At 46.8% G+C, this 17,340-nt stretch overlaps 1 protein-coding gene across 1 annotated transcript in view; it reads right to left on the bottom strand.

Annotated features, from left to right (window-relative positions):
* LOC147636339 (calmodulin-interacting protein 111-like) overlaps window positions 1-17,340 on the bottom strand; it is a 32,355-nt gene that overhangs the window by 14,041 nt on the left and 974 nt on the right. The window contains exons 2-4 of the mRNA XM_086802109.1: window positions 16,221-16,275; window positions 15,893-16,068; window positions 14,842-15,794 (exon numbers count right to left, since the gene is read on the bottom strand). Of these exons, the coding sequence (XP_086658235.1) occupies window positions 14,842-15,794; window positions 15,893-16,068; window positions 16,221-16,275 (1,184 nt within the window). The remainder of the gene's footprint in view (window positions 1-14,841; window positions 15,795-15,892; window positions 16,069-16,220; window positions 16,276-17,340) is intronic.

The following is a 17,340-nucleotide window of genomic DNA, read 5'->3' as shown; positions in this document are numbered from 1 at the left end:
CGTTGATGAGCCACCACTTCTTGGAGACCCAGATGATTCTGATGATGATTCCCAGTCGATTGTTCCAACTGGACAGCCTCAGTCAGTTGAGGAGGTTGAGCCTGTAGCTGGAGATGAGCCCCCGCAACAGCAAGAGGCTCCGCGTTCTATTCGAGTACCCAGGTGGTTGGTAGACATCCTTCGAGAGTCAGGTGTTATGGAGCTTCCCTCCGAATGGACCACAAAGGACGGACCTCAAAGATCGCATAGAGTTCGTGATAAAAATCATTCAACGGAGCTTTTACAGGTAAAACTATGCTTTGATGTCTCGTATCATGCGGGACAAAGAGCCCAGGGCATTCTCATGTTGATGGAGAGTCTAGTGGCTCAGATATGAGCCTTGATGAGGAGGTGTTGGTTTCTTAAATTGATCATATGGCTAGGAAGCTCTTTCTATGCTCTTTCCACGTATGTAACTAATTTCACATATGACCTCGCATACTCTACCAGCTCCCCTCGGAAAGTGAACTGAGGCTCTGATCTCATCACCCCAAGGAAGCCCTTGCATAGGATACTTGGAGGAAAGCCATGCAAGTGGAACTGGATGCAATTGAAAAAAATATCACTAGGGAGTTGGTTCCGAGGCCGTCGAAACGGTCTGTCATTGGTGTCAAGTGGGTCTTTAAGACCAAGTATACGTCAGATGGGTCGGTGGACAAACACAAAGCCAGACTTGTGGCTGAGGGTTATGCTCAACGGCCTGGCATCAACTATGAGGATACCTTTGCACCGCCAATGAGGATGACCACGATTTGGACCGTTCTTGCCCTTGCTTCTCAGCAGTGGCCCGTATTTCAAATGGATATTAAATCTGCATTCCGTAATGGTGAGCTACAAGAGGAGGTGTATGTTGAGCAGCCTCCAGGCTTTGAGGTTCCAAGATCAAAGGGAATGGTTTACAGGTTACGGAAGGCCTTGTATAGTCTTAAGAAGGCTCCCACGGCTTGGAATCAGAAGATTGATTCCTTCTTTCTACGGACTGGATTTCAGAGATCGGTTGTAGATCCCAACCTATATCTCTTTCGGGAACGCGGTATGGTCACATTGATCATCCTTTATGTGGATGACCTCATTCTCACCGGCGGTTATATGGCGCACATTGCACTGATGAAGGCTGCCTTGTCAAAGGAGTTTGAGATAATTGATTTAGGCTTACTCCACTTCTTCTTGGGATTGGAAGTCTGGCAGACCCAGAGGGGGTTCTTTGTCTCTCAACAACGTTATGTCCATGAGTTGCTTGAGTCCTTTGGGATGGAGAAATACAAGCCTATCACATCGCCGATGGACCCGAACACGAAGCTTACAGTGAATGATCCTTGTGAGCCGGTTGATGCCTCTTTGTACTGGAAGCGGGTTGGTTCATTGAGCTGGTTGTTGAACACCAAATTGGACTTGAGCTTTCCTGTGGGGCTGTTGAGCTCATTTATGCAGACACCATTGAAGTCTCATTGGGATGCAGGATCGCCGATCTTGCGATATCTGCAGGGTACGAAGGATCTTGGACTCTTCTACACCACTGGAGGTGAAACAAAGGAACGAGTTTGACTCCAAGGTTGGAGTGACTCAGATTGGGAAGGAGATCCAGACACGAGGAGATCTACATCAGGATACAGTTTTTCCCTTGGCTCAGAAGCAGTTTCATGGAGTGGCAAGAGGCAGCCAACTATTGCCTTGTCGTCGACAGAGGCAGAGTACCGAGCTACTTGTGGTGCTGCTTGCGTGGTTGTGTGGCTGCGGAGGTTGCTTGGCGAGATTGGGTATCCACAAAAGGAGCCCACGATCATCCAATGCGGTAACCAGAGCTGTATCGCTATTGCTCGGAACCCAGTCTTCCATGCTCGGAGCAAGCCTAGGAATAGCCTTTCTATCTCCTCCACGGGAAATAGACCTCGTGGCTCTAGATCCTTTAGCCAAAGATAGGCTTTGGCAGCTTCAACTCCTTCGGTTTCGGTAGCTCTATCCTTGATGAAGTCTTCAAACATTTGAGCCCTTCTTCTGTCATGTTCGCTTTTGGCTCTCCAAGCAAGGAATTCATCATCCCTAAGCAAATGCCTGAATTGCTGAAAATCATTGTACTCTTTTGACGACATGGCTGCGGTCTCATGAGTAATGGATCCATGACCCTAGTTGCCATCATAGTTGTTCCCTTCCTGAAGTCCTGGATCGGCCTCATAATTGTTCCGTTCATTAGGCTCTTGGTTGCCCTCTACTCTCAACATGGCTCTGTCACCCCAAGAAAGATTCCTCGAGAGAAATCCTCCTCTGATACCACTGTACGCCCAACGGGGCGTGCTGTGACAAATTCCACCACGTATCCAAGAGATAGAAGAATAGACAGAGAAGATAGAGAAATGAAATGATATATTAACGTCTCTAAGAGGCCATGATGACCTATGAGACAAAAACTGAGAGTACATCTGGAGTTGGGTGTCTCATCAAACAGAACAACCAAATGAAACTCAAAGAGAGAAGCTTATGATGATCAGCTGTAGTCTTGTCACCCAAACCGAAGTAGAGACAGCCCCAAATAGGTCGCACAAACGCATATGAACCAAATCAGGATCACGGCAACACGGCAATTGATGGCAGTATGGCGCAGGCCATCGACAGCAGCAGCTTAGCCGTACGGCGCAGGCGAAGTTCAGCACGCGCTGGCAACGGCACCTCCGTCAGTCGACGCAGAGCAAGCTGCAGCAGCGATTATGTCAGTCGACAGCAGAATTCTAGATGGCAACAGCCAAGCGGCGACAAACGTACGATCGCAGGCAACAACGGCAACCAAGAGATACGGCAATTGTACGGCGGTATGGCAAGTGCCAACAGCGGACAAACTCCACGCTCCAAAGATGGTGGCAATGATGAGCTCCACGCTTTGATTGATGATGGGGGAGAGAGGTTCTTGCTTGTTTTATACTTGGGGCGGGGGGGGGGGGGGGGGGGGGGGGGGAGATCTTGCTTTTTGCCCAAAAGCTATACATGCTTTTGCTTTGCTTTTCTCTTTTTTACTTTTTTACAATAAATTACATTTCAAATATTATTCAAATATGGCCAGCTTTTCTAGAGTTCTTTGTGCTTTGCTTTTCCTGCTGTAGGGCCTTGCTTTTTGGAACCAGAGCTACTTTTTGAAAAAGCAACTTTTTGCTTTTTGGTCATGCTCAATCCCCTCTTGCCAATGATGCTCCTATCTCGCAGTCAACTTAGTTGAACTTTTTGCTTTTCTCTACTTTTTGACCAAAACTGGTGCGTTTCCATGTGCAAACCTTATGGTCTCCATCCCCATGCCTACTTCCAATAGTCTGGTGTCCGGGCAAGGGTTCCATCATGTGAATAGTGCTAGGAAGGCCAAATAGTTACACCCCTTTTATTTGGTTTCTCAAATCTTGTTTATGTCTGTATTAGGTGATCCTTAAGAGGAATCCCTCACAGTTGGTATCAGAGCAAGCCTAAACCCAAAGGTGGAAAAAATCAAGGTTTTCGAATCGTTTGTGTTTTTTAAGGTCACCTAAGCCAAGTATCTCTCAGTCACCACATCTGCGTTTTGAAACTACAAGAAGTAGATGCTTTTTTGGTTTTGCTCGTAGGAGAGAATTTTTGTCGATTCTGAGAGAACTGGGAGAAAGGGGAGATTTGTATGCATAAGTGCATAGGGGAGATTGTCCCGGCTGGAAACCCCTAGTTTTTGAAAAAAATCCTAGTTTCTCTCTGGTATGTCAGCGCTGCAGATTGGGTCTGTTTGCATGGTGTATGTGGTCGATTAGAAAGAGTTGTGCATGCAGCAGGTGCAAGGTGACCATGTACAAGCTGCAGCACACAAATGTTCTCTGCAAGGAACTGGGTGCAAACTACTGGTGTTCAGCCAACAGTTGTTGCGCAGGTATGCAGCCAGCAGATGGTGTGCAGGTGGGCTGTCTGAAGCTGGTCATACAAGGTGCATAGAAGGGCAGTTCTACAACAAACCGTACAGATCCTGACCTAGCTGTACAGGACCAGCAGACAGGTGACGCACAGGTTCAGCCTGTAATGATGTCTCTCTGTGACGGTGTATGTCTAGAATGAATCTCCCAGGTCTGCTGCCTCAAAGAGCTCGCGTAGGGAATGTGGCTCTCTGAATAAAATGGGATATCTCTCTCAGATGGCTGTATATGCTCTGCATCTACATACATAATGCTCCTCACTCTCCACCTCCTCTCTGCACAATCTGCATACCCTCTCCTCTCGGGGGGATCCGTGCTGCTCTGCCAGTCTCGATCTCCAGTCGATGTGATGAGACTCTAAGCTGACCAATAGCTACTCGGGAGCCGTGTGGTAAAAAGCCCTCCATGTATCTAGGCCTCTCTATAAATCCATCATCAGTGATACTCATGAAGAGAAAGAAAGAAAGAAAGAAAGATATATTAAGCATCTACTAAAGACCCAATGGGCCTATGAGACCGAAGTGATACAATAATGTCCATGGCATATCTCAAAACTGTCCATGGAAACTCATCATGGAATACTAAGAACATAGAAACATGAGAGCCACATCAGCTCCGAGTAGATGGTATACCACTCTCCGGGAGAGAGAGAGAGAGAGAGAGAGAGCAGAGTGGATGGCGGCTATTTTCAGAAAAGTACGCTATAAGCCATCTATAATAGGGAAGCGTTTTTTTAAACAAAAAAGCTGTGCTATTTTTGCTATTAAAAAAAGGGCTGTTTTTATAAAACACAAGCAAGGGGGTCAGTTTTTAGCGCAGAGTTAAAAAACACCTAGAACTTTTTAGGGAAAACGCAGTTAGGTGTTTTCTTTTGGCCATAAAAGGGGAGGCCTTAGGTCCCTCATACTCAGCCCATGACGAAATCGATTGAAAGCAGCCCATTGCGAGGATTCTCAGCTGCTAGCTCTTCATCTCTCTTGTGTGGCGTACAGGTGGGTCACCTTGTTTTGCATGCTTTTCTCCAGTTTCTCATGTGAAATGTATGTTTTTTCCCCAGCTTTTCTGAATTTCACGAGGACCATTGGGTAGGAACGAATCGTGGTAGCCGAGATGGCACATGTTGCATAAAGCAATAGAGGAGCGGGTGGTTGCGCCACCCTGCTTCTCTGAATTTCAGAATCAATCACATAGATATCTTGCAGCAGCAGACCTTTATTTCTGCTCCCTTTTACCATGGCGGCACAACTCCACTTCTTTGATGAGGTTTCCGACCATGAGGAAGATGGTCTTCAAGGGTCGGGGGAACACATGGAGGTGCAGCACGAGGTGGTAAAAAGCGTGGAGAAAACTTACTTCAGGGAGAAGATGGCACAACTCCAGGCAGAGTTCCAAGAAGAGATGCAGCTTTTACAATTCGAGTTTCACCCATTCCCAGAAGCCCAGAAGATTAGATGGTTGTCTCCCGTACTTGGGAGTTTGAGATATTGTTTCGAGATGAATTTGATATTGTGGCCAAGTTTATGGACTTGGACATGATATACAGGGATGTCACTGCACTTTCTGTTTTTCTTTCCCTTTGTTTTCACCATTATCATCTCCATATCCTTCTCATGGATACTTAATATTTACAACTTCCAAGATGGAGGTTCCACACCCATTAGCACTTTCCTATACATCTAAAGGGACCGGCAGAGATGGGGGGTATGTCACCTAGGTTCCCTTGAGATTCCTTGATTTTCCCATGATGCATTCTTAATCACATGATCCTTTGGTGTGCTCTACATTGACATACATCATTCGAGCTTCATGGACACTTTATGGTGTTTGTCTTTTAACACGTACTTATAGAGATTCACAGAGTTGCAGTCCTGAGCAGCACACATGGATGCCACAACATTGTGTAGATTTTTTATCCATGGGTTGGCAAGGGAGCACAAGCTCCAAGTAAAGAACAATCATAGCAAGACACTGGAGGATGCCATCCGGTATATGCTAGGATTTATGAGAAGACGATGGCCAACCAGACTCAAAAGAACGTCTCTCAGAAACCTCTCAGCATGCTTCCAGGCGTAAACAAAAGTTTAAGTCTAAGAAGGCTCCACAGAACCAAACCCAAGCTTCGACGGGTGAACCCAATCCAAAGAAGGATCCAATTCCATGGGAGGATTGAAGGATGGTTTATTTTCTTCAAGGAACTTGAGAAGGTTTTGTTTTTTTTGTCTTGTTCCCACAATCATATGGTAGAGGAACAACAGCTTATGCTGAGCTAGTTCCCAGTGAGAAGAGTCGATGCGTTAGGTGGTCTTTCCACCTCAAAATTGCAGACTGTCGGCGACCCAAAGGGCATCCCTCCAACCCACCATCCTTAGCTAGTGAATGACCATTGTATTGGGAAAATTCAATGTAAAAGGAGTTTTGTATAAGCGTGTGAACTAGGCTTTAAATAAAGCGGTTCTTGTGTGTGAACAATAGTGTGTAGATTCATTTATGTGTGGGAACAGCTCCTTAGAAGGATCTTATGTAAGCAATGATGTGTAAAAGTGACACCTCTTAGGGACACGGCATCACATCTTGTGACATGTGGCATGTGTGGTGGCAACATATGCACACACCTTGTAAAGGGGAGTCTCTATATAAAAGGACCAATATTATAATGTAATATATGTACTTGCACAAGTGTAGTCTCTCTTGCATCTTGCTCTTTAGTTTAGGGCTAATTATATGTGTAGCTTTATATGCCTTCTAGCATCTCTATCTTCTCCCGACATGGCCCAATCAAATGTCAACATTTGGTATCAGAGCTTGTCGCCCTCGCATGTGCCACCAAGAGCGCTTGTGCACCACGATGCACAAGGCCCCCACACGCTTCCCGTCCCCCTCTCTAAGCTTTTGCGCCTATGCGCCTTGCAACCGCCCGCCTCCTGATTGCACCGCCATCCCCGGGCAGCACTAGGCCAGTGGCTCCTCCCCACTCGGGCAGAGCTTGTGAATGTGATAGCAACACCCAACTCGACCAGCTAGGCTGAGCCACAGGAAGAGCCACCCACTCTTGGGGGTTACCCAGCAACTGCCAATTTTCAGCCCGTTGGGAGGTTTTTACTATTACTTTTTTTTGGGCTCTTCGGCGCACCCTTGTCACCCACGTTCTACTCACGACCTCCTCTTCAACATCCTGTTTAGCAGTCTCCACTACCTCTCTGTCGAGCCCACCTGGTCGTCCATGCTCATCATCTACTACATATCTTTGTGAGAACCTCCAATCATAGTCACAGGGGACGCTCGTCCCAGGCCTTGGGGACGGGGGAACGCCGCCCCGGCCTCCCTTTCACACGGGGAAGCGTCCCTCTGTAAGGGGGATGTCCCATGTTCCATCCCTCACCAGGGGATGCCCGTCCCCTATCAAGGGGTGCCTTAAACATGTGGGACGGCTGGTTGGGGACGGGAAGGGAAAAAAACGAACGGGTGTTGAGATCGCCTCATTTTATGTTTTTTTTTGTTAAGAAAAAAGTCCGAGTCGTGCGAGCGTCCAGCGATCTCTGCTCTCCTCCGTCGCTACTGTGCCTGTCACCTGTGCACTTGCTCTCCTCCTTCTCTGCTCTCCCATCTCTGCTCTCCTCCGTCCAGGTCTGTGCTGTTGTGCGCTTTCCAGGTTCCTCCGTCTCTGTTGTCACCTGTGCACACTTGCTCTCACCTCTCCTCCATCTCTCCTCCTCCATCTTTGCTATGTAGTGTGCAGTGACTGCACAAGCAGCTGTAGCACAAGTTCTTGCCACAGCCCACTACTCCAGAGTCCAGTCTCCATCTAAGCTGCCTAGCCCCCAGGCCCCAGGCCCCAGTGCCCTCAGTGGCCAGCCTTCAAAGCTCAAAGTTAAATCACAATGGCCTCTTCCTCGCGAGCACTAGCAGCCCGTGTTGGGAGCAAGGGTTCAAATTGCTCTTGGTGGGAAGATGTGAATGCCCAGAGTTCAGGAAGCGGGGGAGGTTCACGTCAATGGCGCTACAAGTTATGCCCATACACACGAACAAGTGGGGCAAACAACGTGAGAGCTCACCTTCTCCATGAGTCTGGGCATGAGGTGCAGTTTTGACCAAATGTAAGCCAAGAGAAGAGAGTGGAGCTCTTAGAGCGGGCTACAACACAAGCGTCTCTCTTTAGAGCAAGGAGGGCGGCACGTCTTGTGGCAGTTGACCCCGCAGCATTTATCAAGCCACCTGTATCAGAGGCATGTAGTAGAGCCTCTAGAGCTTCTGCATCAGCATCAGCTAGCCATACATCATCCACACCACATGTCACCATTTGGCCACCCGAATGGTTCACTCTTGCTTTCACACAATGTACATATTGGATTGGTGTCCATGGCTTATGGAATGAGCCTATGCATGTGATTGACACGTGTCATGCTTTATAGTTGGATATGATATTCTGCTGGGACTTGATGTTATCATGCCCGGAATATCTGGAGGACTTGGCTTTCCACTGGGACTTGTGCCTTTGTGTACATGCCCGGAAACGCCTGGACGACTTGGCTTTCCGCTGGGACTTGTGCCTTTGTGTACATGCCCGGAAACGCCTGGAGGATTGGCTTTCCACTGGGTCTGGTATTGCATATACTTGCCTGGAAACGCCTGGTCTTATATGGTTTCATAAACATTAGATGGGTCAAATTACTCCCTATGGAGTTTTATGGTCACCTAATCAAGAAGCCAATGCTAACAGGAAGGTTGGCTAGGTGGATGTTGTTATTACAGGAGTTTGATTTTGTGATTGTTCATACTCCAGGAAAAGACCATGCCATTGCTGATTACCTGAGTAGGCTAGAAACAGGTGAAGAACCAGTGGGAGTGAATGATGATTTACCAGAATCTCCATTATTTGAAGTTCAGCCTACTGTGTCGGATTCTTGGTATGACCAATTATTGACATTTCTGATTGACGGCACTATCCCAGGTGAGTTTACTGCAGATCAGAGGAGGAAGTTTGCCTTGAAGAGTAGACCTTTTTTGGTAATTAGTCAGCATATAAAGAATAGACACAAGTATGCCTGCTAGGGATGCCCCTTCACCTACCCGCTTTGTCAATAAAGTCTGAGAGCTCGTCAATGTATAGCCCGAAGTGTCAGAATGCACAGCGGAAATGAAGACAACTACTGTAGAGAGCAATACACAGATGAAAGAGAGAGAGAAGCTTGTGTAACTCTGCTATATACACCAATAAAATCCCGGAATAATACATGATGGAGTGTGTGGGTAAGGGGCCATTTTATATGGCCCCTGGCTGCTGCCAACAGTAGCTTAACTGCTCACGACCAGCAAATAGGTCAGTCGGCTAGAATAAATCCAGTCAACCAGCACTGTAAGAGTGGTCGGGTATCAACAGAGCAGTCCAGCAGCAAGCAAACACAGTCAGCCAGCAACTGGGGGCAGCCGACAGCCCATACACAGCTCCAGATAAATGGGAAAAAAAATACAAAGAGTGAGAAAAATGGGAAGACACCAAATACAGGCGGGCACACCCACAACAGAGGCCCTAACATAGTGTACAGACAGGAGATGACTGCTAACACCCCCTCTCAGCTCCTAGATGTGAAACCAATCCCAATGAGCTAGAGTAGGGTCCATAAGGTTTGATTAAGAAAAAGCACCATTCTTGGTCAAAAAGCAAGAAAATGCAAAAAGTCAAACAGGGTGTCTCCAGCCAAGACCTTCTCACGAACAAAGTGATATTGTATCTCTATGTGCTTGGTCCGGGCATGGAAGACCAGGTTCCGAGCAATAGCGATACAGCTTTGGTTATCGCACTGGATGACCGTGGGCTCCTTTTGTGGAAACCCAATCTCGCCAAGCAACCTCCACAACCACCCAACCTCGCAAGCAACACCACAAGCAGCCCAGTACTCTGCCTCTGTACGCGATAGGGTAATAGTTGGCTGCCTCTTGCTGCTCCATGAAACAGCTCCGGAGCCAAGGGTAAAACTGTAGCCTGATGTAGATCTCCTCGTATCTGGATCCTCCCAATCTAAGTCACTCCAACCTTGGAGTCGAACTCGTTCCTGCGTTTCACCTCCAGTGATGTAGAAGAGTCCAAGATCCTTCGTACCCTGCATATACTGCAAGATCCGCAATCTTGCGTCCCAATGAGACTTCAACGGCATCTGCATAAAGCAAATCAACAGCCCCTCAGGAAAGCTCAAGTCCAATCTAGTGTTCAGCAACCAGATCAATGAACCAACCAGCTTCTGGTACAGAGAGGCATCAACTAGCTCACAAGAATCATTAACTGTAAGTTTCGTGTTCGGGTCCATGGGTGACGTGATAGGCTTGCAGTTCTCCATCCCAAAGGCCTCAAGCAACTCATGGACATACCGCTCCTGAGAGACAAAGAACCCCCTCTAGGTCTGCCAGATCTCCAATCCCAAGAAGAAGTGGAGTAAGCCTAAATCGGTCATCTCAAACTCCATTGACAAGGCACCCTTTGTCACTGCAATGTGCTCCATATGACCGCCGGTAAGAATGAGGTTATCCACATAAAGGATCATCAATGTGACCATGCCGCGTTCCCGAAAGAGATATAGGTTAGGATCTGCAACCGATCTTTGAAATCTAGTCCGTAGAAAGAAGGAATCAATCTTCTAGTTCCAAGCCCTAGGAGCATGTTTAAACTGAGGGGTTCCAACTGGAACAATCGACTGGGAATCATCATCAGAATCATTTGGGTCTCCAAGAAGTGGCAGCTCATCAACAGTGGAAACCAGAACATGCTCATCAAAAACCACATCCCTACTGACAACGACCTCGTTCCTCTCTGGATCATACAACCTGTATCCCTTGGAAAGAGAGTTATATCCCACAAAGACAAGCTTTTGGGACTTTGAGTCGAGCTTCCCCCTCTGCTTCTTTGAAATGTGAACATATGCATCACTCCCAAATACACGGAAATGGGAGACATCTAGTTTCCTGCCAACATACGCCTCAAAGGGAGTCATGTTTGGTACTGAAGTCGTCGGAGAACGGTTGAGGATATGGACAGCCGTAGCAACAACCTCTCCCCAAAGTGGACGAGGAAGATCACGATGCTCCAGCATCGTCCTCGCCATCTCCACCAGTCCTGTTCATACGCTCAACTACTCCATTCTCAGAAGGCGAACCTATATTGGCTAGCTCCCGCTTGATGCCATGTTCCGCACAAATGCATTGGAAGAAAATTCTCCTCCTTTGTCAGCCCTAAGAGTCTTTATCTGCAAGCCAGACTCTTTCTCCACCATCACATGCCACTCCTTGAACCGAGCAAAATCTTGGTACTTTTGTGAAAGAAAATAAACCCATGTGAATCTGCGACAATCATCAACAAGCAGCATAAAGTACAAAGAACCTCCCAAGCATGCTGTCTGCATAGGTCCACACAAGTCAGTGTCTACCAACTCCAAAGGTTTCAAAGCCCACCTAGAAGCCTGCTTCGGAAAAGATTCCATGTGCTCCTTACCACGAATGCAAGAACTACAGTGTCCCTGCCTGCGGCCAACATCTGGCAAGCCAACCACCATCTGGTCCCGGAAAGCTTGCCGCAGTGCATCCACATTTAAGTGGCCAAACCGAAAGTGTCATAAATCACCAATCTGAGAACTTGTCAAAGAGAAGAGTGCTAGGAGTTTGTATATACCATTCTCCACTCCACCTTCCCAAACAACCTGGCCAATCTCACAGTCTCGTAGAGCAACAAAATGCTCCTCAAACTTCACCCGGAAGCCACACCTCATGCACTGACAACAGCTGAAAACCAAGTACGGGGACGTAAAGAACACGAGAGGAATGCTTCCCCCCTCTGCCATCGGGAATGATCTCCATCCACCCTCACTGTGAATCGGTATGGTGGAATTGTCGCCAATGAAAATGCAACCTGACTGCCGTTTCAGATCCTGAAAGAAGTCACGGGAAGGAGTCATGTGCCTGGAGACCACTATCAAGAATCCATTCCCGAGTATCCTTGGGGGCGATGAAGCCAACTGCCTCCTCGCTCAAAGAATATGAACCATCGGTGTCCAACATCTCCAAGTGCACAAAGGTTGGAGTCTTTGCAGCGGAAGCTGAAGCTAAAGAATCAACACTCTTCCTAGTCCGCTTGGGACACTTCCTCCAATAGTGGCCTTTCTCGCCACAATCATTACAGGTTCTCTTGGCCTTCAGTTTCTCTCGGTCTGAGTCGGGCTTCTTCTCAGAAGACTTCTCCGATGAAGACTTCCCTTTGCCCTTGTTGTTGTTGTTACGGCCTTTCGACAGTCAAGGCCTCAGAACCTCCGCCCTGTGGAGGGTTCATGAATCGCTCTTTCTGGTCCAAGACCATGGGCACAAGGTCCTCCCATGTGATGGTGCTGAGCCTGCCACTGGTGATCAAAGAGGAGTACAATGCTGAGTACTGAGAGGGCAAGTGTGACAACAACGTTATGGCCATATCCTCTAACGATATCTCTTTCCCGGCCTGGAGAACCTCCTGCTGAAGAGCCTGCAGCTTGTTGATGTGCTCCCGCATCGTCGTCGACGACTTTGCAAGATTCATCATCCGCATCTGAACTTCCAAGGAGATCCTCTTCATGGGTGATACCCTGTTGTAGAGAGAAGCCAAATGCTACCAAATCCCTCTGGCCAACGTCATATGCTTTATGTGATTGATCACCTGTGGTGTGCAATTGAGGAAGATGAAAGAACGGACTCGGGTATTAACATGATCCCATAACTTGTGCCTCCCGTTCCTTCCGAATAGAGGGTAACTCCCCATCTTCCAACTCTGGCTGTGGAACCCCAACAACAATGAAAGCCAAGTCATAGAACTCCAAAACAGATTCCATCATTACCTTCCATATGCCATAGTTGTTCCCGTCCAATTGTCGGTCCACCGAGAACGTGGGGAGTGTCGGGATCTTCACGTGCTTCTCAGCCATCTCAAGCAAATCTGCCATCTCAAGGGTTCACAAGGTCTTGTGAAGGGAGGGTCGGTGGGAAAAAAGAAGAAGAAGAGACTGCAAATAGAATGCAAGGTGGCTGTCCGACGGTGATGTCCGCCTTCTACCCGATCTCCAAGTCCCGTACAGCCCAAACAGTCTCCAATCAGCACCTCAATCAGCAAACCCTCAACGTCCCACTGTCTCCAAGCTTCAAGCCACCTGGGGCTCTGATACCATGTCAGAATGCACAGCGGAAACGAAGACAACTACTGTAGAGAGCAATACATAGATGAAAGAGAGAGAGAAGCTTGTGTAACTCTGCTATATACACCATTAAAATCCCGGAATAATACATGATGGAGTGTGTAGGCAAGGGGCCATTTTATACGGCCCTTGGCCGCTGGTCAGCCAGCCCAAAAACAGGCCAACAGCAGCCTGACTGCTCACGACCAGCAAATAGATCAGTCGGCCAGAATAAATCCAGTCGACCAGCATTGTAAGAGTGGTCAGGTATCAACAGAGCAGTCGGGCAGCAAGCAAACACAGTCGGGCAGCAATTGGGAGCAGCCGACAGCCCATACAGAGCTTTAGATAAATGGAAAAAAAAATATGGAGAGTGAGGAAAAATGGGAAGACACCAAATACCGGCGGACACACCCACAACAGAGGCCCTGACATAGTGTACAGACAAGAGATGATTGCTAACATGAAGAGGGTAGGGGATAGTGGGTAGCCCTATTTCAGCCCAATAGTACTACATATCTCCTCGGAGAGTCCACGAGGGCATCTCACCCTCCCAAACGCTGACTCATATAACGCAATAATGCCCCAAATCATGTCCGATGGAACCCCAAGTATCTATAGGCGCTGCAGTAGGTGATCACATGGCACCATATTAAAGGCTTTGCAGAAACCCACAAAGCAACAGTAGAGGCGTCGGCCATCAGCCTTGGCCTACTCAATGAGGCTCATGAGTGTGAAGATGAGGCTCATGTGTGTGAAGATGTGATCCAGGGTGGAGAAGGTCCCCATGAACCCTACCTGGCCTCATGCTCTATGCCTCTCTCTCTGCCAATGAGCTGAGCACAAGCACGCACAAGTAGCCCTATAACTACTATACTGTATTATGTACAATGAAAATGGTTAAGACAGAATTAGAAGTACAAAATGTTACTAAAATATCTCAGCCCATACACAACTGTAGATCACCCTTGGCCAGTCTCTGTCCAGAGAAACACTCTGCAAAAGCTTGATCACTTAATAGAAAGTGAGAGGGAATTCTGGATATCTACGCATGCTTATATAGGAGGCATCATGCCCAGTTGGCCAGTAGATCCTCTTGTTGGTGTATAGAGGACATGCCCATGACCACATTTATGATGGCCAACGGCTGCTGCTGCTGGCTCAGAGCCACGTGGCATCTGTGTCGACTTCTACTGCTCTTGAGGCTGCCCGACTGCTCCTGGGCACTGCCTGTGTTCGGTGTGCCCCCCTTTTCGTCCTCTTCCTCACTGCAAGCAGCAAGCAGCATTTGTTGACCCCTTGCAGCTTTGCAAGACTTCTCTTTTCAAGTTGTGTTTAGCGTGTAATGCAGCAGATTTACTGCCCACACTCAGTTTTAGTGAGAAGTTTGTCCCTGGGTCTGCCAGAAGAGAGCCTGAACTGCACCAGAGAGAAGACATCTTCCATTCTATTGATAATGGGAGCAGCTATGGAGATTCATAGAGAACTATAATGGAAGTGCGTTCTGTTGTTTTTCCCTTACTCCATGGTAGGAAATGGATGGGAGAGTGGGGGAGGAAATGGATGGGAGAGTTTTCTAAAGACCAGTTGGCAAGCTGATCTACAATGGTTCGACAAAGCTTCTTTTGGCTAGCCAATAGCTCACACAATCCATGACAAGCAACCTGGAGATAAAAAGATACTTGATATTTCTTGAAATGCGTACGTACCTCATCAAACGCTCAGGTTGTAGAAGAGAAAACTTAATGATTTCTTTCAATGTTGCCATCTGCTCAGAAAGACCCCCTAATGCAGAGTACTCCAGCTTCTCTAAAGGCATCCTAATATGCTCTGCAGATACCCCACCACTTTTCTCATGCGTTGCATCAGCATCCATGTGAATTTGTGTAGCAACCTGCACCGCAGGTGCAACAAGTTTAATCTGTGTCTTGTTTCCTATAAGGAACGTGTTGGGCACTTGAGTCCATGCTAGACCAGGTTTTCTGTCATCTATATCAGAGATTCTTCCATGATCCAAGGTTGCAACTCCGGCCCCTAAAGAGCTTTTGGCATCAACAACTTGAAAAATACAAGATTGCCCACATACCGGGATACCAACAATATTTCCCTTAAACAGATACCGGCCATGAAGCAGTCGACCAGCAAATCTTTCAAGCAATTTGGAGGCCCTACTATTCTCATCTCCCAAGATAATGGACAAAGTAACCTGCTCTTTGGACTGCCACTGTCTTTCACCTGCTTCCTGCTTTTGAGGTGGTTTTGGGTCACAATCAGCAGCATGTCCATTTTTTGAAGAGCTCAAATTTTCTACTCCCCTCTTTACAAAATCTGTCTGAGTCTTCAACTGCTTATCCACAGATGAAAAAGATGATTCCTCAATAGCCTTTGGAATCAAATGCTGATGATCAGGCCTATTTTTGACTGTGAGGAGAGATCCGAATGCATCAGCAAGATCATCATCCACTTCAATTGGGCACCATCTAAGAACAAGCTCCTGGCACTCGTGCATATTCACTTCCATGGCTGCTGTGCTATTACGCTTCAACCCTCTAAGATGGTCCAGCTCGGGACAAGTTATTGGACTCAGACAAACCTGTGTTGCGGACTGCGAGCAGCCTAGGGCAAGAGCTAGTTGTTTTGATACCCTGACCCCATCCTTAAGCTGAAACAGCACATGCACAGGGTCAGGGTTGTTTATATGTGAAAATTCAACAAAAACAGCAACTCTTAACAAACTTGAAGCATATAAAATCTTGTTACTTTGCGGCAAGGCCATGCAGATGCAATCACGCAATAACTTCCAGGCTCATCCTTTAAATGGTCCTTGATTGCAAAACCAAAGTGCCTACTGCAGCGTTTTTCCAGATTTTCCACTTGTGAAGTCTCAAGAAGGTCATAAGAGCATTTGAGGCACACAGAAACCTGCAACACAGCAACTAGTCATTATCCTTACATGTAAGTCCTTATAAAGCTCACAAAAATGCATAGTTTTCAAAACGTCAAAATGGAAACACACTTCATGAAACCGTATGAACCCATAGAGTTAATGAAAACATAAACAGGTAAAAACGCCATGCAAGTATATCACCTTTGCCAACTCGCGTTTGCAAATGTTTAGGCAAGATGACAAAGATTTCTACAACCTAGAGATTAGGAATGCCAAAAACATCATGAAAACCCGAGAACGTAATAAAAAACACAAAAAGGTGTTCTAAGCCATGTGAAAAGAGTTATTATGCAACTAGGCAAGAATATAGAAAATGTACCAGGCTTAACCTGCAAGGTCTTGAAAATTCACTTCATTAAAAACAAAGATGCAAATATGATAGGCAAAGATAATTTCACCGTGCATGCATAGGTGTGTTCTCCATGTGTAGAAACTATATTGGGCACCAAAAACGGGCTAGTCCACCTCTCCCTTCTTCCCGTTTGGGTTTTCTGTTTTTTTCCCAAATCTGGATACAATCTTTGTGGAGGCATATTGTCACTATCCTCAGATCTAATGTGCACACAATAAAACTAACCAATTATTAGGAATTGTCTTTCGATCCACGGGCTACTCATCTCCTCATTCTTTACCAACGAGCACGCATTGCTTTCCACAACCCCGGACATGGATCTTCAAGTCTTCAACACACCATACGTCTCCGTCAGATTTTTCAGCCATGGGCACAGCCAAACTGCCCATTTATCGGAAAACCATTCCAGCCTAACAGCCAGCAGATGGCCACACAGTTACCCAAAAGCTGCGTCAGGCTGCCTATACAACATACACCAGCTATCCATAACTTATTTAGTCTCGTCAATTTATTTGGGACATGGATTCTTTCAACTATATTGGACTTATGAGACTGTCTCACCTCGCCCACTTGATAGGTCATGATTATATCTTGGATATATGGCTTGAAACTTAAAGTCGCCAGCTATCCATAACTTATTTAGTCTCGTCAATTTATTTGGGACATGGATTCTTTCAACTATATTGGATTTATGAGACTGTCTCGCCTTGCCTACTTCACAGATCGTGATTATATCTTGGATATATGGCTTGAAACTTAAAAGTTGCAGACAACTTTTAAGAAGTTGGGGAGGATGTCACCACCCTGGACATTTCCAGGCATAAATGAAAGGGCTATAGTGAACTCTAGGATGTCTATCTATTTGGAAGTACAAGCTTTGGGAATGGGAAATTATCCTAGAATACAAAG

This window comes from Cibotium barometz, chromosome 8 (assembly GCF_041138505.1).
Source record: "Cibotium barometz isolate CiBa-2024 chromosome 8, ASM4113850v1, whole genome shotgun sequence".
NCBI lineage: Eukaryota > Viridiplantae > Streptophyta > Polypodiopsida > Cyatheales > Cibotiaceae > Cibotium > Cibotium barometz.
Note: the sequence above shows the minus strand (reverse complement) of the source record. Positions and strands in the feature narration are given on the sequence as shown.